This window comes from Doryrhamphus excisus, chromosome 4, assembly GCF_030265055.1.
Source record: "Doryrhamphus excisus isolate RoL2022-K1 chromosome 4, RoL_Dexc_1.0, whole genome shotgun sequence".
Lineage (NCBI taxonomy): Eukaryota > Metazoa > Chordata > Actinopteri > Syngnathiformes > Syngnathidae > Doryrhamphus > Doryrhamphus excisus.
In genome coordinates, this window is record NC_080469.1 from 20,221,531 (window position 1) to 20,243,984 (window position 22,454).

A 22,454-nucleotide genomic window follows, 5' to 3' on the forward strand; every position below is an offset into this window, starting at 1 on the left:
AATCATTGACACCCCCCACCCCCACCCCCCACACACACTGTGTCAGATGTGGTGTGATTCACTGACCTCTGGACGTCAAAGAGGTTACTTTGTGTCACTTTGGAAACAGGGTGAACTTTACTCCACATTTCCAATGCAATCACGTGAGGGACGCTTAATGCGTGTATATTAAATATGAATACTGTGGTAGTAACAAAATTATGGCAGCAATAAATGAAAACTTGCTGAAATCCTAAAAGTGGAAATGAAAAAGTAAATTTTTTTTCCCAAAGAATATTCATTCATTCATTCATTCATTCATTCATTCATTCATTCATTTTCTACCGTTTATCCTCACAAGGGGGGTGGCACGGCGGTCGTGTGGTTAGCGCGCAGACCTCACAGCTAGGAGACCAGGATTCAATCCCACCCTCGGCCATCTCTGTGTGGAGTTTGCATGTTCTCCCCGTGCATGCGTGGGTTTTCTCCGGGTACTCCGGTTTCCTCCCACATTCCAAAAACATGCTAGGTTAATTGGCGACTCCAAATTGTCCATAGGTATGAATGTGAGTGTGAATGGTTGTTTGTCTAAATGTGCCCTGTGATTGGCTGGCCACCAGTCCAGGGTGTACCCCGCCTCTCGCCTGAAGACAGCTGGGATAGGCTCCAGCAACCCCCGCGACCCTTGTGAGGAAAAGCGGTAGAAAATGAATGAATGGTTAATAATGGATGGAGCCGGTGACCTGAGCTAACTAGTTAGCCTCCAATTTATTTACTGTAAAGTTAAGGGTTTGAAATGGAGTAAGGAAGAAGGGCACATCGAGAAGCCAAAACCCTACCACTTCCACACATAATGGGAGGATAAGGATCAGTGGTAGAAAATGAATGAATGAATTAATCCTCACGAGGGTCAGGGGGGGTGCTGGAGCCTGTGAGGCGGGGTCCACCCTGGACTGGTGGCCAGCCAATCACAGGGCACATATAGACAAACAACCATTCACACTCACATTCATACCTATGGACAATTTGGAGTCGCCAATTAACCTAGCATGTTTTTGGAATGTGGGAGGAAACCGGAGTACCCTGAGAAAATCCACGCATGCACGGGGAGAACATGCAAACTCCACACAGAGATGGCCGAGGGTGGGATTGAACTCGGGTCTCCTAGCTGTGAGGCCTGTGCGCTAACCACTCCCACACCGTGCAGCCTCCCATAGAATGATTATACTATAAATGTATCTGTTCCAGGGTGTAAAAATGACATCCATTAGTGTGGAGTTGCATCATTACCTCTTTTTACCTCTTATGCAAACAACAAAATGTAAGTGTTAATGTAGACGGAACAGGAGTGCCTTTGCAGAGCGATACCTAGTGACACCTAGTGGTGCTATTTAGGTAATGCTGGGATTGCTTTGTGCTGTCTCACATCAAGTGTGATTTAGTGTACATGCATGCAAGTTTGGACTGGCCTGGTCGCTAATGGCTATGTGATCAAGCGTACTGGCCAAGCCTGAGCCTATGTCGCTATATGAGATCCATTTCTGCTTCTACGGTTATCATCACACTTGCTGTTGACATCACTGACACCCTTACGTTGGCTTAAGAGCCCTGCGTTTAAACGATAACCTGAAGAATGCTGATAATGCACATCAGGCCATAACATTAGGTACGCCAACCTCATGCTAGCCAATTCAAATTGGCCGCCTGGGAAGGACAATAATGCCGGGCTGTCGCTAATGTCAACAGCAGTCATCTGATGTGAACACAAACAAGGCACCCAGGTGTCAGCTTTCGGGTCTTTGTCACCTTGACGAGTCGCGTCCTTGGCTTGTGTCGGGCGGTGGATGTTTAACCGGGCGCCGCGGCCTCTCCGGATTGCGCAAGTCTTCCTGGGAGGTGCGGCGGAGGGGCCACTTGCATGGCCTGCCCGCCAGGCAGGCTTCCTATAGGCTGCAGCTCACTTCCAGTGGGGGGGGTCAAAGCGGAGCACCTGCACAGGTCGGCCTAACGCTCCTTTCAGGTCTTCATCAGATTCCTTGCAGGAGGTAAGAGGATTGTTGTTTTAATGGCTTACATTGCTATCATTATTCTAATATAATATTTCACTACAATGTCTTTTCCAAATGGACCAGCCTTCCATTGATGGCCAATGAAAATGCAGCAGTGTTATTGTTATTATTATTATTGGTCACCTAGAACCATGTGGTTTTTTACTCTTGGGGGTCTCAGAAGGTCACTTGAAATTTCATGGATGATTGTTCATGTTTAGATCAATTATGTCATGTGTTTTATCCTTGTGGTCTCTGGTATCAGAGTTGATGTATTATATAGACTTTATAGAAAGGACACGCACCAGCAAATACAAATAGACGGTGTAGACATTGAAATGGTGAAGGAAAATACATTTCTGGGCATCACAATAGATGATATATGAGCTGGAAACCACATATTACAAATATACAACATAAGGTGGCCAGAAATATTTCAATATTGAACAAAGCAAAATTAGTTCTCAATCAGAAATCACTCCACACTCTTTATTGCTCTCTGGTTCTACCATATCTTACTTATTGTGTGGAAATATGGGCTAATAACTATAAAAGCAATCTTCACTCGCTAAATGTACTGCAAAAAAGGTCAGTAAGGATAATTCATAATGCCGCCTACAGAGAACATACTAACTCCTTATTTCTAAAATCACAAATACTTCAACTTGCTGATATGGAATGGATTGAGTAAGACCCTCAAACAATGCACAACGATGAGCCAATTCAAGAAACAATACAAGCAGTTGATGTTTGCTAAATACAAGGATGAAGAGTCTTGAACCAGTCATGATGTGCTATATATATCACTATATTGACACTTACTATGGTACCCATTATGTCATTGGATGGTCATATCACCTCATACTTCGGTACGTGACAAAAAACAAACAAACAAAAAAACTATATTAGGAAAGCAGGAAGTGAACAAATGTAACAGTTACTGATTGTAAAAGTAGCAGATGGAGGGGTAGGATTTAATAAGCTTTGCTTCTTCCTACTCCTTTTGGACATGTGGAACTGTGAACTGATTATGGGATGCATTCAATTGTAATCTGATGCATGTTCAAATGAAATGAAACCATTACCATTACCATCATAGACTTAATACTGTATATACTTTATAGATAGCAACTGAACAATGGCCACAATTTACATTTTGCACTGTTGGATCTGACGGAGGCAAAAAACATTTGTCAGCAATTTATGATTTATGATCTCCATGTCATGCCCGTAACGTTGGAACACACACACACACACACACTTTACTTGATCTTGACTTACCACACTCTTTATTCTGCAACACTTGTAAACTTTGGCCCACAGGAATCTTGAGCAAAAGTTCCTTTCCCTGTTAAAAAAGGTCAAAAAGGTCAGACTCGGGTGTTGTTGGGATGCCGCCTGTCCTAGTAGCATCATAGCGGTACGCTAAGCTTGAAGTGGCTGCAAAAATAAGGTCCCTAAGGTCCAGGTCCACATTCAGGAGTGTATTTTCACTTTTCGATGTTACATTCCACTTGCATTGGGCACAAGTGGGGCTGATGGCTCACCCATTAGAGCCACCCTGTGCTAAAACCTCTAATGCTCCCCTCTCTACTGCTGCCTTCAGGACCAGAGTGGAACAGCAGAGGCCAAAATGATTATTTCACATTTTTTATGGCCCTTCCTGCCACTCCAATTGTGCTTATATCTACATATAAGATCTGTATCTATATATCTGGTGGGATACATTGTGGTCATCTACCACTGTTTCTTTGAGTAAAAGCTTTACATATTCAAGGACTTCAGGCAAGTAAATCCCCAAAATATGTACTAGTATGTATATTACCTAACAGCTTGCAATTTGCTGCAGTAGCCACTCACTATTGTAACGTGCAATACTGCCACCTAAAGGACTGGAGTGGAACTGCATCATGGGATACACTGTTGTGGTCTACCACCATGTATTCATTCATTCATTCATTTTCTACCGCTTTTTCCTCACGAGGGTCGCGGGGGGTGCTGGAGCCTATCCCAGCTGTCTTCGGGCGAGAGGCGGGGTACACCCTGGACTGGTGGCCAGCCAATCACAGGGCACATATAGACAAACAACCATTCACACTCACATTCATACCTATGGACAATTTGGAGTCGCCAATTAACCTAGCATGTTTTTGTACCCGGAGAAAACCCACGCATGCACGGGGAGAACATGCAAACTCCACACAGAGATGGCCGAGGGTGGAATTGAACCCTGGTCTCCTAGCTGTGAGGTCTGCGTGCTAACCACTAGACCGCCGTGTATTTCTCACAAAATCAAAAGACCAACTCACCCAAAAGCATGTTACACAACCAAGTGTAGTGACAACAGTCATAATTTGGATGGCATGAGAAAGTAGAAAACGACACATCGCTAGCAAGTGCTGTATTGCACAACACAGCAGCAGCAGAGCCATTTTTGTCATAACAGGAAGAAGGAACGCTTGTGTTCAAAGTTGAATAGCCTAACCGACATTTTAAAGGGCTAAATGATGACCAGTCATAATACTTCACTGTGATTGGCTGGTGACTACTCCAGGGTGTACACAGCCTCTCCCTCGTGAGAATAAGTGGCATAGAAAATAGATGGCTGGTGGCCAGCCAGAATGTGGGAGGAAACCGGAGTACCCGGAGAAAACCCACGCATGCACGGGGAGAACATGCAAACTCCACACAGAGATGGCCGAGGGTGGAATTAACCCTGGTCTTCTAGCTGTGAGGTCTGCACGCTAACCACTCGACCACCGTGCCGCCCTGGATGGATCATAATACTTCAAATATACTCTAAATACAGCTACCGATGTACTGCGAAGGTAATTTGACAAAACTTAGTACCAGGCAACTTTAGGAGGCTTCATTCAATAGACGCGTTAACCGGATCATTTTATCCAAAGGCAGACTATGTTATTGTTGTTGTACACTATGACCACTAGATGGCACAATTTCTCCGCAAGCGGGACACTAACTTGCCGGAGGCTCTTGTGGCTCGTTGACAAAGTGTATGTTTGGTCTTGTCTGCCATGCTGGCTGATGAGTCCAGGCAGCTTTACTATTATTTAGGTGAAAGGTGAATGAAGACTGGCGGGTGCAAGCCAAAGATGTCCCAATTGCGTCTGCCACAAATAAACTTTCAACATCAGGGTCCAGCAGTGTTGCAATGTGAAAGCGTATAAAGGAGATCAGTCCTTCCAATGTGACATGAATGCTCCTATTCTGTGTACCAGCAGTGGAGGGAAGATGGGTGATGCTGCGTTGAGCAACGGGCTGACGGCCGATGTGAAGAGGTACACAGACAACAAACATCGTCTTGAATTGGAACATCACATCATTCGACTTCAATATATTCATTCCTAGCATGTCACGCCTAAATGGGGACCTGGCTTCGCCTACTCTCACCATCGACTCCACTTCAGAGTCCAGAAGCGGGACACGGAGCGGAACCTCGGCTGAAGAACAGGACAGACCCAACCCAGGTAACACCTTTGGGGAAGATGGGGGGGGGGGGGGAATGTACCTTTATTCTATTTATTACTATGTCTTTTCTTACTAAAAATATGAATCTATTATTAATGTAACCTTCCTGACACAGGCGGCACGGCGGTCTAGTGGTTAGCGCGCAGACCTCACAGCTAGGAGACCAAGGTTCAATCCCACCCTCGGCCATCTCTGTGTGGAGTTTGCATGTTCTCCCCGTGCATGCGTGGGTTTTCTCCGGGTACTCCCACATTCCAAAAACATGCTAGGTTAATTGGCGACTACAAATTGTCCATAGGTATGAATGTGAGTGTGAATGGTTGTTTGTCTATATGTGCCCTGTGATTGGCTGGCCACCAGTCCAGGGTGTACCCCGCCTCTCGCCCGAAGACAGCTGGGATAGGCTCCAGCACCCCCCACGACCCTCGTGAAGAAAAAGCGGTAGAAAATGAATGAATGAATGAACCTTCATGACACCTAGTAGAATACTAAAGCAATGTCACAGTGACCATTCAGGCAGAAGCTGCTGTCAGCTACAACTCTAGCCAGTCTCTACACTGCTCACCATGCTAACACTCAGCAACTCAACAGTAGCTAACGTCAACATCACCGATATTACATATCTTCTAAACATTCATTGGTTCCATTGCAAAATAAGTGAATTTGCTTCAATGTGCGTTTTTAAAAGCAGTACCAGGCTGTAAAACAGGCTGTAAAAACGCTGCCTTTACTCACTTGATTTGTTCCTGATTGTGGTTGTGGTGGTGGAATGCAACTGCACCGCATCATGCTGGCAGCTGTTTCCAATATTTTGGTTAGCGTGCTTAATGTAGAAGGATTAGCAGTGGCAAACATGGTGGCCAATGAGTGTACTGTAATAATATTACAATCCTGCAAAAATGAGGACACGACAATTCTGTGCGTGTCAAATGAGGGCTCAATCCAAAAAACAAAAAGCAATGTTTGTAGCAAGCAAACAAAACGACTTAGCTTTGCAAACCAGACTAGCCGGTAAGCACGCAACGGGACACACCTTCTCGCTTCATCTCAAGTAACAAGACCTCGCCTCCCTGGCGGGGCGACAGAATCGCCATTTAACACACCCACACAGGACATCCAGCCATGCCCGCACTCCTGTCTCAGTCCTCCCCGCGCATTGGTTTGGTTTAGGTGCTTTGGTTTTGGTCCTGGTGTGACTTATCCATGGCGGGTAAATGCAGCTGCCCCTGTTGCCCCCCAGAGCCAAAGGCCATACCGTTGAGGCCGCAGGTTGTCGCGGCGGCCGCCCTGACTCCGGCAGAGCAGCTGTGGACCACCAGCAGGGACCAGGCGGTCAGGCTGAGGATGGAGGCCTCGGGGCCCGCGGCGGACACCCCCATCACCGTGCATCAAATGTTCCTGGAGACGGTGGAGAGCTTCGGGAGTCACCCGGCCTTGGCCCACAAGAAGGATGGCCAGTGGGTGACGCTGACCTGGAGGCAGTACTACGACCAGTGTCGAGCAGCCGCCAAGAGCTTTCTGAAGGTTGGTTTGCGGTTAACAAAAAGTCCTTTTGGGGGCTTTCCTCCATTTTTATTTATTGCGACTGTGAGCTGAGGGCTCCTTGTGCTTAATTGCAGTTTGTGTATTGAGTTTACTCAATACTTAAAAATACCTTGTCTACAGAGGCACGTACCATATGCAAGGTATGCAAAGTGTCAGTATGCTAGGTATGCTAGGTGTTTAACTGACCTGAAATGACTAAAAATGCTTACTTGGCACAACAATGTAGAAATATTATTGCCGAAGAATAAGAATTACTTCATAAATCAGTGATTTTCAACAAGTGTGCCATGAGAAATCGTCATGTGTGCCGTGAGGAATTATTCTATATCGCTTTTTTAAATTAACATGTATTAATAATTTTCTGCTGGACGGGACAAAAATTTAAAAAAAAAATTAAAAAAATAAAAAATAAAAAATAAAAAAAATTAATAATTTTCTGCAAATATGTTGCGTGTCATTGGTGTAAAGACCGGCAGAGCAATGTAATATTTGTCCGTGTGGCAGCACGTAGCTGATTGCCTCGTTCCTCTAATCGACTTAGTGATGCACGTGAGAGGTAGTGGTGACATTTTATAACATTGTTGGTTAAATTAGTATGCGGATCAAAAGGATCTGCTGTCGCGAGTCCGTAATCAGGAAAAAAGCTGAAAGAAGCAAATAATGTTGGTTATTGGTGTGCCGCAAACTTTTTCCAACGTAAAAAAAAACATGCCGTGGCTCAAAAAAGGTTGAAAAACACAGTCCTCAATTGTAGTGTTTGGAAAGATACTGTATGAAATGATATCCTTTTGTTCACTCATTTCATCGCGCACACATCTTATCAAGCGTTAATCGTTTTTGTCACAAATCACAAAGCTGCCAGACAGACGCCAACCCACCTGCGCTGTCCCTCAACCGGTAAAATGACCCAGATTGCATCACAACACTCTCAGTCACACTTACAGAGTCTTTCCATCTCAATCATGAATCAACCACGATAAGCTGCTTTGACATGAGAAACATGGGAAAACAGGGAATTCTAGCAACCCAGAACCCACCCAGAAGCACCAGTAACTTCTGCCATCCTCTCTCCGGGGAAGCTAATACTGTACATGGGTGTGTAACATCTACAGCTTGTGTTACAGATCCCGTTTCAAGGCCGTGTTTTTGTGCCACACGCGACTTACCAAACTGGATGTCGGTCAAAAGTAACAGAGGCCAAGTGTTAAAAATGCATGTGTGATCTCTCTCAGCTGGGCCTGGAGCGGTACCACGGCGTGGGGATCCTGGGGTTCAACGCCCCCGAGTGGTTCATCGCGGACATGGGTTGCATCTTCGCCGGGTAAGCCGCAGGAAACCGAACACCGCAGGTGTTGTTTGTAGGTGCAACAATGCTCCTGTGTACAGTGACCGCCATTGCATTTATCGCTTACATCTGTCGCTCTAGTTAAAGACCCAATGTTGGTATCGGGCATGCATTCCTCCGACAGTTGGATGATTATCACCATGATCACACGGCTAGATTAAATTATTTACATTACTGATTAATCTGCGGGCGGCACGGCGATCTAGTGGTTAGCACGCAGACCTCACAGCTAGGAGACAAGGGTTCAGTTCCACCCTCGGCCATCTCTGTGTGGAGTTTGCATGTTCTCCTCTACTCCGGTTTCCTCCCACATTCCAAAAACATGCTAGGTTAATTGGCCACTCCAAATTGTCCATAGGTATGAATGTGAGTGTGAATGGTTGTTTGTCTATATGTGCCCTGTGATTGGCTGGCGACCAGTCCAGAGTGTACCCCGCCTCTCGCCTGAAGACAGCTGGGATAGGCTCCAGCACCCCTGTGACCCTCGTGAGGAAAAGCAGTAGAAAATGAATGAATGAATGAATGATTAATCTGCAGATTAATAACCTGTTTCTTTATGACCTGTTCACTTCAAGTACCTGCTCCAATGTGTGTTTCAGGGGCCTGGCAACGGGAATTTACACTACCAACTCACCCGCAGCTTGCCAGGACGTGGCGGCAAATTCAGAAGCCAACATCCTGGTCGTGGAGAACCACATGCAGCTACAGAAAATCCTGCAGGTGCTGATCTCTTATATGAACTCCATGGCGGTCAGTCACTGACTCCACCCTGTCCTTTACCCGAATCTCTTTTGGCAGGTCAAACATGAGCTGACACATCTTAAAGCGATTGTCCAATATAAAGGAGAGCTGCAGGAGAGGCTACCATCCCTCTATACGGTACGTTCACAACTTCAAAAAGACGGGGACATGGCTAAAACTTTAAACCGCTTCACATTTTAGTGGGCAGAATTCATGAAGCTGGGCCAGGATATCCCCGACAAAGACCTGGATGATTCCATCAATAGTCTTCGAGCTAACGAATGCTGTACCCTCATCTATACGTCAGGAGCCACTGGTCCGCCGAAAGGAGTCATGCTGAGCCACGACAATGTGAGTGACCGGTAAACAAAAAAAGATGGATGGTACCAGTCTTCAAGAAAGTGGACCAAGCCTCAGCATTGTTGGGGAAGTCTATTTTCGAGTACTGGAGCAGAGAATCCAAAAGTAGTTGCTGAACACTGGAGCAGCTGTAAAGCCTCAGGAGACTTTTGGGAGTTTGCCCAAGTCGTCCATGTGCTCTTTGTGGACTTTGTGGACCAGGCTCCCAAAATTTGCTGCACCCACGGGGCTACTACATCAAGAAACAAGATCTCTGTCTGTATTCAGAGCAGCAGATGTTAGACTATTACCATCTTTAAGGACTGAATATGTCGGCGGAGTCAAAATGTAGAGGGCATCCAGGGTCCAGGTTTTAGGATCCAATCTCAGCTATCTGTCCATGATGTGATCCAGATGGTCATCATCAAGTTGTAACCTTCAGCATTTATTGGGCCAGGATGGGACTCGACACCAGGGGTCTCAAACTCAATTTACTTGGGGGCCACTGGAGCTAGGGTCTGGGTGAGACTGGGCCGCATCAGGTTTTCCAAAAAAAAACAAAACGCATTTATTAAAAACAGAAAAATATACAAACTTTTTCAGTGCTTTGGTTCCGATTTTCTACAATAAAAGCTCTGATAAAACTCAAATAGCTTATTATTAAATATCTTTTTATATCTTTTATATATCTTTAATATCTTTAAATATCTTTTTTATTTTTCTGCACAAAATAAGATGAAAAATAAATAAACAAATCAAGAATAAAGAAAATCAATCAATCAGTAATAAATAAATAAATATAATAATAATAATAAAACGTCAAATAATAAAAACTTAAGAAACCACATATAGTTGGTGGGTAGACAAATTATTTTTTTCAGATTAAAATGAACAAAGCATTATTAGAGCCCTGTAGACATGACAAAACACGACTATAGTCACATTTATACTTTTTTTTATTTACAACATATTGCACAACTGCAGGGTCTTGAGACACATGCTAACTCACAAACTAGAGAGCTAGCGACCTAAACGGTAGCCTTCAAGTTATTTCCTTTCAACTTAAATAGCCAAAAACTTACCACTTCCACACGGATAGGGAGGATAACTATTAACAGTTATTTAACCTTTAACATGAACATTAATCAAACGTAATAATTTTTTCTGGGTACATGATACCATACAGCATCCATATCAAACTAACATTAAATTTTCAAGGCGGGGGCCTCAAACTAGTGTGTTTGAGACCCCTGTTTTAATGTCTCCAGGGCAATTGGGGATTCATGAAGGCAAAACTGCCTTCCCCATGGACATGATACCGCTCCTGACCCGCCCCTAGATAGAAGAGCCCGCCCCGCGTGAAAGATGGCAGCATCAGCAGGCGAGAAGGTTTTTGTGGGTAAAAACGGAAAGATAGCAGATACAGAGTGGAAATGAGCTTCCCCCCCAGAGCGTCCAAGTTCAAGAAATGGAAAGATGGATTGTGAGACAGACTGATGCCACGTCAACAGTCATTGGGTTTTTTGTTGGTCGTGACCAAAAGAACAGGAGATCTTTAGGTAACAGCTTTGTTTTCCTCATGAACAGCTCACGTGGACGGCCCAACAAGCAGGACTCATAGTCGACCTGAAATATGCTGAGGAGTCTGTGGTCAGTTATTTACCGCTCAGCCACGTGGCAGCACAAGTCAACGACATGTACATAACCATGAGGTTTGGTGCCACCACCTATTTCGCAGAACCCGACGCCCTCAAGGTGAGGTTAGCCGATATTGTCCTTAAAGAAAATACTCTGAAGGGTTTTTGATGAGTATGTCATTTCCCCTGAAGGGATCATTGGTAACCACATTAAAAGAGGTGTCTCCTACCTCCTTCCTTGGAGTTCCTCGCATTTGGGAGAAGATGGAGGAGAAAATGAAGGCTGCTGGAGCCAAGGCGTCCCCACTGAAGAAGAGAGCAGCCAACTGGGCCAAGTCCATCGGACTGCAGTACAACAACAGCGCCATGCACGGGTGAGACCAGAGACCAGAGACAGGGTCCAGGTTGATTTCAGACCAGTTCCACATGTGATCCAAATGGCATTGTCCGTTCTTGTCTTTATTGTTCAAATATTTGCATTGACAGGGAGAATCGTGTTCCATGGGGCTTCACACTGGCTAACCAAGTGGTCTTCAAGAAGGTGCAAGCCGCCCTGGGCCTGCAGCGCTGCAGGATATTGTTCACAGGCTCGGCCCCCATCTCCAAAGACACACTGGAGTTTTTCATGAGCCTCAACATGCCTTTGATGGAACTGTACGGCATGAGCGAAAGCAGCGGTCCGCACACCGTCTCCACACATTCCGACTACCAGACGGGCAGGTAAGCAGCGAGGCACTGAATTTGAGGAAAGAAAGATCAAGCGTGAAACATGCCAACATTCCCAGCTGTGGGAAGGCCATGCCGGGCTGCAAGGTCAAGCTGGACAATCAAGACAACAAAGAGAACGGCGAGATCTGCTTCTGGGGCAGAAACATCTACATGGGCTACCTCAACAAGCCTGACAAAACAGCAGAGGCGCTGGACCAAGACGGATGGCTGCACTCTGGTGACCTGGGAAAGTTTGAGCGAAACTTCCTGTTTATCACAGGAAGGAAAAAGGGTGAGGAATTTTATTTTGTCATCCTTTTCATTGACTCGGTGCTGCAATTATTGAGTAGGGAAATCAAATAATACGGTGATTTGTTTGTTGATGTTTGTTCGGCTTCCACACACAGAAATCCTCATTACTGCAGGAGGCGAGAACGTGGCGCCCGTGCCGATCGAGAACTCGGTGAAAGCTGAGATGAACATCGTCAGCAACGCCATGCTGATTGGCGACAGACGCAAGTTCCTGTCCATGCTGCTCACGCTCAAAGTAAGCTGCGGTGCATTGCTGAAGATGATAACTCCATCGATAATCAACTTCCCGTCCGCTGCCACAGTGTGTCGTGAATGAAAACGGCGAACCGACGGACCAGCTGACCGACGAGGTCATGGAATTCTGCCAGCAGATTGGCGTCAGCGCCACCAGGGTGTCAGAGATCATTGACAACAAGGAGCCAGCCGTATACAAGGCCATCCAGGAGGGCATGGAGCGCATCAACGCCAAGGCCATATCCAATGCCCAGAAGGTCCAAAAGTTTGTCATCCTGGCAAAAGATTTCTCCATCCCTGGAGGGGAGCTCGGTGAGTATGGCGGCGATGCCGTTGGTGGCCCAGGCACACAGAGATCTTACAAAATGGCAGCATCAGAGAAAAAGTCATCATTCTGAGAAGGTCATAATTTTCAGACAAAAAACAAGAAAATCTAGTTTTTGAAATTATGACTTCATTCTAAGAAAGTCATTATGAGATAAAAAAAAAATATGACTATGAAATAAAACATTGACATTATGGGAAAAAGTGATAATTATGATATAGAATGTCAAAAATAATGAGATAAAAAGTCATCATTCTAAGAAGGTCATAATTTTCAGACAAAAAACAAGAAAATCTAGTTTTTGAAATTATGACTTCATTCTAAGAAAGTCATAATTTATAATGTCATAATGTCAATGTTTTATTTCATAGTCATAATTTTCTTATCTCATAATTTTGACTTTCTACCTCATAGTTTTCCCTTTTAACGTCATACTTATGACTTTCCCAACTCATAATTCTGACTTTTTGTTTCATAATTAGGACTTTCACACCTCATAATTGTGACTTTTTTATCTCATAATTTGGACTATCCTACCTCATAATTTTGACACTTTATCTCATAATTATGTATAACTTATCTCATACTTTTGACTTTTAAGTTGATAATTATGACTTTCCTAGCTCATAATTATGATTTTCCTATCTCGTAAATTAGACTTTTTGTCTCTTAATTATTCTTTTCTTATCTCATAATTTGACTTTCTATCTAATAATCTAGACTTTAATGTCATTTAATGACTTCCCTACCTCATAATTTGGACTCTTTTTTTAAAATTACTTATCTCATAATTTTGACTTTCTCCCTCATAGTTTTCCCTTTTAATGTCATATTTATGACTTTCCCAACTTATAATTCTGACTTTTTTTAATCTCATAATTGTGACTTTTTTATCTCATAATTTGGACTATCCTACCTCACAATTGTGACTTTTTATCTCATAATTTGGACTATCCTACCTCATAATAAATGTGACTTTTTGTCTCTTAATTATTATTTTCTTATCTCATAATTTGGACTTTCTACCTCATAGTTTTCCCTTTTAATGTCATATTTATGACTTTCCCAACTCATAATTCTGACTTTTTTTAATCTCATAATTGTGACTTTTTTATCTCATAATTTGGACTATCCTACCTCACAATTGTGACTTTTTATCTCATAATTTGGACTATCCTACCTCATAATTTTGACACTTTATCTCATAATTATGTATAACTTATCTCATACTTTTGACTTTTAAGTTGATAATTATGACTTTCCTATCTTATAATTAAATTTTGACACTTGAGCTCATAATTATGATTTTCCTGTCTCATAAATTTGACTTTTTGTCTCTTAATTATTATTTTCTTATCTCATAATTTGGACTTTCTATCTCATAATCCAGACTTTAATGTCATATTAATGACTTTCCTACCTCATAATTTGGGATGATTTGGGATAATAACAATTTTACCATTGGGATGACAGCGTGAATACCTTTAAAAGTGTGAATCCTGTAGTTGTTGTAGCTGTTACAACAACAGAGGTGAACTCAGAGATGAGCAGATTGCGTGTGTAGGCCTACGCAGCATCTTGTGGACTCATCAGCTTCCAGTCAAGGTCACATCGTCTTGTGACGCCACAGCATTCCAGGCGACATTCCAGCAGCATTCTAAAGCAGATCATATCACGCTGTGAGATTCAGGTGAAATGTTCATGTTTTTCTCTGTGTCTGTGTGTGTGTGCGTGTGTGTGCAGGCCCCACTATGAAGCTGAGGAGACCCATTGTTCTCAACATGTACCTGGACAAAATCGATGAGATGTACGCCGAGGAGAAAAAATAGCCACAGAAGAGCTCCAGCAAATGTGGAATTGAAGAAGAAATGGACAAGTTTGTAGCTGAAAAGAAAAAGCTCCTCATGATTTTTGTTGTTCTTCTGGAACATTCTTTAAGCTCGTCTTAAATATATTTACTATGCACTTTTTGTAAATAAAACCAGCCAATAACGGCTACAGTGCAACACGATAGGGCAAGGCTCACTTGTCAACATATTAAGAACACCACTTATGGTAACGTTAAATAAATCATCAACATACTCTTTGTATGATAAATGTCATAAAAACACAATCAAAGTCCTCATGAAGGGTTTATTTTGGGATTATATTAGCCTCATAAATTGGCTGGTGAGAGACTGCATGATCAATAATCTTGCAAAATTTAAACTCAGATGTCAGATTTTTTTACAGGATCCCCAAATGTCAGAATAAACTGCTCTAAGCTACTTTAATCATCACTAAGCAGTTGCACAATTTCATAACAAATATCTATAATTATTATTATTTTCCATGTACAGTATATGTCATCATCATGGCAATGTATCTTTAATGTTGTTTTTTTTTCTCCTGTAAGGACTCCTATATAGGAGTAAATGTCTATTTTTGTGATAAATATATTGCATCTAACAGAATCTGATGTTGTTCTTGGTGTTGACCTCATGCTAAGAAAATAAGTGTAAAGCCGAGTGTTTAGTTTGCTACAGACATTCTGGTGGTTGCAGTGTGTACGGTTGACACCACGATGATCCATTCATTCATTCATTCATTCATTTTCTACCGCTTATCCTCACGAGGGTCGCGGGGGTGCTGGAGCCTATCCCAGCTGTCTTTGGGCGAGAGGCGGGGTACACCCTGGACTGGTCGCCAGCCAATCACAGAACACATATAGACAAACAACCATTCACACTCACATTCATACCTATGGACAATTTGGAGTCACCAATTAACCTAGCATGTTTTTGGAATGTGGGAGGAAATCGGAGTACCCGGAGAAAACCCACGCATGCACGGGGAGAACATGCAAACTGCACACAGAGATGGCCGAGGGTGGAATTGGACCCTGGTCTCCTAGCTGTGAGGTCTGCGCGCTAACCACTAGACCGCCGTGCCGCCCTATGATGATTCATATTATGGACAAATTTAGTTCAAGTGATTTAAAAAGGAAATGACACAAAACTTTACGACATCACACTTGTAATATTACAACTTTTTTCAGGTAATTATTCCTCCGTCATACCTTGTGAAGTCATCCCTCTCTGTTATGATGACAGAGATGGGGAACATCTCTGAGTACCCCTTCTTTGAGAACTTTCCATCTACAGCAGTGCAATTCTAACACCATATAGTACTTATACTGTATGTATCTCCAACTCACAAACACGTCTATACTTCCTCATTGTGACTTGACCTCAGCCAGGTGCATTCAGGGACACTAATATCACAACAATGTCTTTATTATGGGTGTAGGTGTTGTGTAAATAAACAAATAGACAAAGCAAAGCAGTAAGTGGATATTCTTATCACTATACGGCATAACTCTTCCATTCCTCAAATCTGACAAAATACAATCGACAATCAAAAGAGTGCATTCAACGTAAAAACAAATGACGTGGTGTCTTTAAACGGTTAAAGTGTTCTGCTCTCATTAGAGACTGGTATTTTAGATTTTCAGAAATGTGTGATATCTTTCAGCATGTTTGAAAATGTCAGCACATTTGTAGCCGCTGATACATACAAATATATCATGTCATTTGTCTTTTTGTTGATAAAATACAGTCAAAAATAGCATATTTCACACACAGTTGCAAATGGTAATTAATTCATTTGAAAACTGTGATTAATTTGATTCAAATTTTGATTGTTATTTTTGCACCATTCTGAAGGATACTGGTACCTTCTAGCACAGGGGTCAGCAACCCGCGGCTCCAGAGCCGCATGTGGCTCTCCAGCCTCTTTGTTGCGGCTCCCTTTGCAATGCTTGAATATTTTTTAGCACCCGTGTGGTGAAAATGCACGTCTTTGTTATGAGTTTACAAAAATCCAACTTTGTGTGAGACCATGAATGCATCCTGACTGAGTTCTGACTGGTGACTGAATGAGCAGACAGGATGCTATCCAGTTCTCTCTGACAGGTTAACATGAAGGGAAATGAGTAATACTTTGAGTTATTTGAGTTATTAATTATTATTAATGAGTTATTTGACGATTCTAAAAAATAAATTAGAGCTCATTTAAAAACAAAAGTTTATCTCCAGTACTAGCAAGAGTACTCCAACTCGTCTTTTTTTTTCCCTCCAATGTTGTTTTAAACATACAACGTTTTGCGGCTCCAGGCTATTTTTCTTTAGTGGGCAAGTGGGTGAAATGGCTCTTTTCATAGTAAAGGTTGCCGACCCCTGTTCTAGCATAATCTAGACCAGGGGTCTCAAACTCAATTTACCTGGGGGCCACTGGAGCTAGGGTCTGGGCAAGGCTGGGCCGCATCAGGTTTTCCAAAAAAAAAAAAAAAAAACGCATTTATTAAAAACAGAAAAATATACAAACTTTTTCAGTGCTTTGATTCTGATTTTCTCCAATAAAAGCTCTGATAAAACATTCCACTGTTCTCAAATATCTTAATTTTTATTTTTCTGCACAAAATAAGATGAAAAATAAATAAACAAATCAAGAATAAAGAAAATTAATCAATCAGTAATAAATAAATATAATAATAATAAAACGGCAAATAATAAAAACTTAAGAAACCACATATAGTTGGTGGGTAGACAAATTATTTTTTTCAGATTAAGATTAACAAAGCATTATTAGAGCCCTGTAGACATGACAAAACATGACTATAGTCACATTTATACTTTTTATTTACAACATATTGCGCAACTGCAGGGTCTTGAGACACATGCTAACTCGCAAACTAGAGAGCTAGCGACCTAAACGGTAGCCTTCAAGTTATTTCCTTTAAACTTAAATAGCCAAAAACTTACCACTTCCACACGGATAGGGAGGATAACTATTAACAGTTATTTAACCTTTAACATGAACATTAATCAAACGTAATAATTTTTTCTGGGTACATGATACCATACAGCATCCATATCAAACTTGTGTGGGCCGCACTAACATTAAACTTTCATATCAAGGCGGGGGCCTCAAACTAGTGTCCTGCAGGCCACATTTGGGACCCCTGATCTAGACCGTTCTAACCAACTACACATTTAAAACAGGGAATATGCATGTTTAGACAATGACAGTCAATACATTTGGATGTGGAATGTTTTGTTAAAATGTTAAAAATAGAATCACTTTGGGTCTATTTCCAGCGAAAAGATAACCATTCAACTAATAACAATGCACTTTAGCTCACATTGTGTCCAGGCTATGAATCATTTTGAAGCGTAACTGTATGAAGAGGCCTTCTTGGCTTCATCTTACTTCTTCATTATTGAAAAGCTCATTAGGTAAAACATAAGTCATGCAGGAGTTACTCAGGGAAATGGGCAAGCTATAGGATGTGTGTAATTATATGTAGTGAAGCATCAGGTGACCAACAACAATACACTTACATGTGTGTATATACATATACATAGCGAGTATATACTATAAATATACATAGGTACAGTATATATACGTGTGTGTGTGTTCTGTGTGTGTACTGAGGAACATAAGCATTCTTCTTTTGCACGTACGTGAACATATCAGACTGCATTCTTGAACAGTAGTGTTTGTTTTCTTTTTCAGATATAATGTGCAGTTCATTCTTGAGCCATCTGAGTCTCTTATCCATCAACTGTTTGATGGATAAGGTACCATCAGTCATCATCTATCGTCACAACACAGACAAAGAAAATGTTTGTTGAAGTAATGGAGTAAGGAAATTATGCACTCTAATTTAGCCCCTGATTGACGAATTTATTTTTTAAAAGAACAGAACGTGTAGCGGCTAATGGCTAGCTAAGATTAACTACAAATGCTCTCTCTGTTTGATGTTATTACTGCTTGAAATTTAGTTGTCTTTTAAAATAATAATCCAAGTTACTGTGTATATTTATTTATACCTCGTTGCTTACCATTTGTGAGTCTTCGGTACAATATGTAAATCCAGAAATTGTGTAAATAGTAAAGAATAGTACATTATTACCCGAGCGAAATTTTGTGGTGAAAAAAAAAGGCACCAAAACTAGCAGCGACGCCAAGAGGACAGGAGGTGGTACTGCATGTCAATCTAAACGCTCTCCGGATGTAATGCAATCACATGTACTTATAACTCTTGAAGGACAACATTTCATTTGAGTTAAATGACAATTTAATTAAATTGTCAGCAAATTTAGGTCAATATTTTATACATTTAAACACAATTAATTAACCATATTGCACACTGCTAAAGTGGTTGATGGATCCATTTGTTAACCCTTTATGGAGTGGTCAATGTGCAGTGTAATTAAATAATAAGCATCTCCAGATTAGAACATAGGAGACATGGCATTCATGTTATATTTGTCTTGAGGTCATGAATGACTTCATGTCATCAGTACAATGTCGACGTTCCTCATTTGGTGATGATGGCGACACCCTTCCTGACCCAGGCGTTATTGTTGAGAAGGGACAGCATGAAGCGGGCCACGTCCCCCCGCCCTATGGTGCTACCCACCGGGCGGCCGCTGCTGTCAGGCACAAAGTAACCCTCATGGGTCAAGACCTCCAGCGCTGTGGACGACACAGGTAAGATTGGGAGTCAGCTTCCTGCTTAACAAAGATGTTTGTCGTTTGAATTTTCCCCTATTGAAATCTAAAAATACCAACTCCAATGTATAAATATAAAATAAGGAAGCCATTTATGACGAAGTCAGTCCTAACAAGCTTATACTATAACCAAATTGTCCTCCTTGTTTTTCCATCTTTGCCGTTACCTGAGGAGGGCAGGTTCTTGAGACCGGGCGGACGAACCACGGTCCAGTTGATGTCGTGGACGCTCTGCAGAAACTGCTCCATCTCGAACATGTTGGTGAGGACGCTTCGGATCAGGGGCAGCAGCAGGAAGCGGATCAGGTACGGCGACTGAGTTCCTGAATTGGCTGGTAGGGAAATAAAAATAAAAAAATGGGAAGTTTATTTGGTGGAACGCCACAAAAGTTGAAAAATTTAGGGGTGCAAAAACAATCATGCGAGGAAGTCTTATAATAGTTGAAATCAAATGTTTTTTTAATTTATTTATTTATTTCGAACATCATCTAAAGCACAACAAACCAAACATAAATCAACAGAAATAAAAATACATAGGTATATATAAACGTACACATGTTCGGAATGGAATGGGAAGAAGTCAAGACTTATCTAGTCCCACCCCCCTAACCACCCAGATTCCAACCTCATCCCAAAAAAACATATTATTCCTTGTCTACAAGAATGAAAAATGTTTTGCCTTTTTTTTTTACTTAAAAAATATGGCAAAAGAAAATGTGATGATAACCATAGAACAGGAAATGAAACTTACTGCGATATGAGGGATTAGGGGTAAATCCAACTCTGAACCCTTACCTTTTTTTATTAGTATTTTTATTAGTATTTTCATTAGTGTGAAACTTTTGGAATTCCTGGTCCTGCCACCTTGCCCTGTCCATTCTGTGATATGTGACCGTAGTTGGACACGGGCAAATTTTCTGGCCTATGCCAATTTTCTGTTGGGCTTCAAATCACAAAGTCTAGCAACAAACGGTTCTAGATTCCAGCGGCTGCTAACTAGCTAAAATGGTATTTTCTTCTATATATTGTTTATTGTTTATGATCCACAAAAAGCACTGGCGATTCGACTCACGGTCAGTGTACCAGGACGTCATGGTGATGATCCTGTTGACCCGTGCCTCCTGCATCGCCCTGATCACGGCCATCATGGATAGGGTGTATCCCGTCACACTGGAGAAGAAGGAGGTGGGGAAGCCCAGGCATGAGAAGATCACGTCCACGCCTTTAAAATGAGGCTTGAGGCTGTCCGCCGAGAAGATGTTCGCTTCCACCACCTGGCAGGCAGAGATTTGACTTTAGAAATCACCGGGACTGGCTACCATTCTACCTAGCAACCAGGAAATGCGTATGTTTGGTACTATTTCCACACGCGTATTAACATATCCGAGCCATCCAACCCAGTTAAAGTCATCATGATGCAACCATGAACTTTGAGCGAGGAGACAATTACCTTGAGGTTGTCATGGTGCATGTTCAGTTTGGCTGGGTCCCGGACCAGAGCGGTGACGGCGTGGCCCTGCTGCAGCGCCTGGCTCACCACAAACTGCCCAGTCTGCCCAGTGGCTCCCAGCACGGCAATCTTCATCCTCAGAGTCTGACACACACACTGACGGAGTGTCCCTGAACTTCACAAGAGAGAGAGAAAGAGAGAGAGAGAGACTTTGACCTGCAAAGTGTTGATCAGCTGCGATTTATCCGACAACCGGGGACTTTGTTCTAGTTCTATAAGTTTATAAGTTCAACTGTAACAAAATGATTCTCATCTGAACACTCATGTGGTTATGAGCAGACCCATCTTGGGGCCTTCAACCTGCAATGTATCTAGTTGTCGACAGAGGGCGACTCCTCATAAGTGCCGTGAAATAAATAGCTTAATTGTTTCAGTCCTGATGGGAATATTGGCGTTGAATTTGCTGGAGGCAAATGACGCTGCATTTCCACCAAGTAGGCCAATTGATTACTTCTGCAGCTTTGGCGGCATACGCTTTATACAATGGACTCTTTAATGTCAAAAGTCCAGAAATCAGCGCACACTGAACTATTTACTATCAGCGAGGTTCCTGGCAATGGAAATACATGAACCTGAACAGCATGGATGTTTCTGTGGAACCTTAACGCCACGTAGTCATTCAAATACCAATTAAAAACAATGTTTTAAAAGTTGTTGTGATACGTGCTCTTCCGCAAACACTCACTTTTGTCAGCTCTCCTGTGTTGGGCGTCGTTCAAGAACAACAGCGTTGTGCTTTGTTTGTAAAACAACTACGTGCTATTTTTTTTGCAAATGCGTGGATAAAAAAAAGTCTTCCCAGGATGAAAGTTGAAGCTTTTGAACGAGCTTTACGATCTGTAAATGAGACATAAGTTCTAACGAGAAACAATGAGAACGAAGAGCTCGATTGCCTTTTAAACTATTTTTAAACACAAATGTCAACAGTTAGCCTGCATGTTTCCCAATACAGTAGACATAATAACAGAAAATATGACATTTAAAAACATAAATAAAACTAATGTGTGTTACTATAATTTATTCCCGAGGGAAGTGACGTCAGGACTTTTAGCCTTATATGCTTTACTGTTGCAACAGTCCCTGTGCTGTCGTGAGACAGGGGCGTCACTAGGTTCTGAGGACGCACAGGATATGAATGAATGTAGTAGACATTAAAAAAATAAAAAAAAACAAATAAGGAACAAGAACCGGTATATAACTTTCCCACTTTTGGACAGATAGATGGAGGGATGGATTGATGGATGGATGGATGGATGGATGGAAGGATGGATGGATGGATAGATAGATAATTTAAATAATTTTGCAGTGTAGATTGTGTGTACTTGTGTAAATGTAATGGTGGCCTAAAACAATTAAGTATCTCTACTAAATCTATCTATCTATCTAGTATCTATCTATCTATCTATCTATCTATCTATCTATCTATCTATCTATCTATCTATCTATCTATCTATCTATCTATCTATCTATCTATCTATCTATCTATCTATCTATCTATCTATCTATCTATCTATCTATCTATCTATCTATCTATCTATCTATCTATCTATCTATCTATCTATCTATCTATCTATCTATCTATCTATCTATCTATCTATCTATCTATCTATCTATCTATCTATCTATCTATCTATCTATCTATCTATCTATCTATCTATCTATCTATCTATCTATCTATCTATCT

At 41.9% G+C, this 22,454-nt stretch overlaps 2 protein-coding genes and 1 long non-coding RNA gene across 4 annotated transcripts; 1 reads left to right on the top strand and 2 right to left on the bottom strand.

Moving 5' to 3' along the window:
* Positions 1–1,712: 1,712 nt before the first annotated feature.
* LOC131128501 (uncharacterized) lies at positions 1,713–4,471 on the bottom strand. The gene is made up of 3 exons (XR_009129651.1): positions 4,337–4,471; positions 3,309–3,375; positions 1,713–2,014 (listed from the first exon to the last, which is right to left on the bottom strand). It is a non-coding gene; the product is annotated as an uncharacterized LOC131128501 (long non-coding RNA).
* Positions 1,778–15,155, top strand: LOC131128499 (long-chain-fatty-acid--CoA ligase ACSBG2-like). Its single transcript, XM_058071401.1, has 15 exons — positions 1,778–2,024; positions 5,267–5,326; positions 5,397–5,515; positions 6,757–7,040; positions 8,294–8,382; positions 9,006–9,126; positions 9,205–9,285; positions 9,349–9,498; positions 11,074–11,241; positions 11,316–11,497; positions 11,610–11,843; positions 11,909–12,123; positions 12,239–12,378; positions 12,446–12,689; positions 14,446–15,155. The coding sequence occupies exons 2-15, from the start codon at positions 5,280–5,282 to the stop codon at positions 14,529–14,531; spliced, it is 2,160 nt and encodes a 719-aa protein (XP_057927384.1). The 5' UTR covers positions 1,778–2,024; positions 5,267–5,279; the 3' UTR covers positions 14,532–15,155.
* LOC131128500 (flavin reductase (NADPH)-like) lies at positions 10,353–21,725 on the bottom strand. Of its 2 annotated transcripts, none has more exons than XM_058071403.1 (7): positions 21,438–21,725; positions 20,711–20,885; positions 20,333–20,534; positions 19,428–19,592; positions 18,588–19,224; positions 14,185–14,359; positions 10,353–12,734 (listed from the first exon to the last, which is right to left on the bottom strand). In XM_058071403.1, the coding sequence occupies exons 2-5, from the start codon at positions 20,843–20,845 to the stop codon at positions 19,067–19,069; spliced, it is 660 nt and encodes a 219-aa protein (XP_057927386.1). In that variant the 5' UTR covers positions 20,846–20,885; positions 21,438–21,725; the 3' UTR covers positions 10,353–12,734; positions 14,185–14,359; positions 18,588–19,066. The 2 variants fall into 2 exon arrangements, with proteins under 2 accessions (XP_057927386.1, XP_057927385.1); XM_058071402.1 differs by having other exon boundaries at positions 21,456–21,723.
* Between the last annotated feature and the right edge of the window lie 729 nt (positions 21,726–22,454).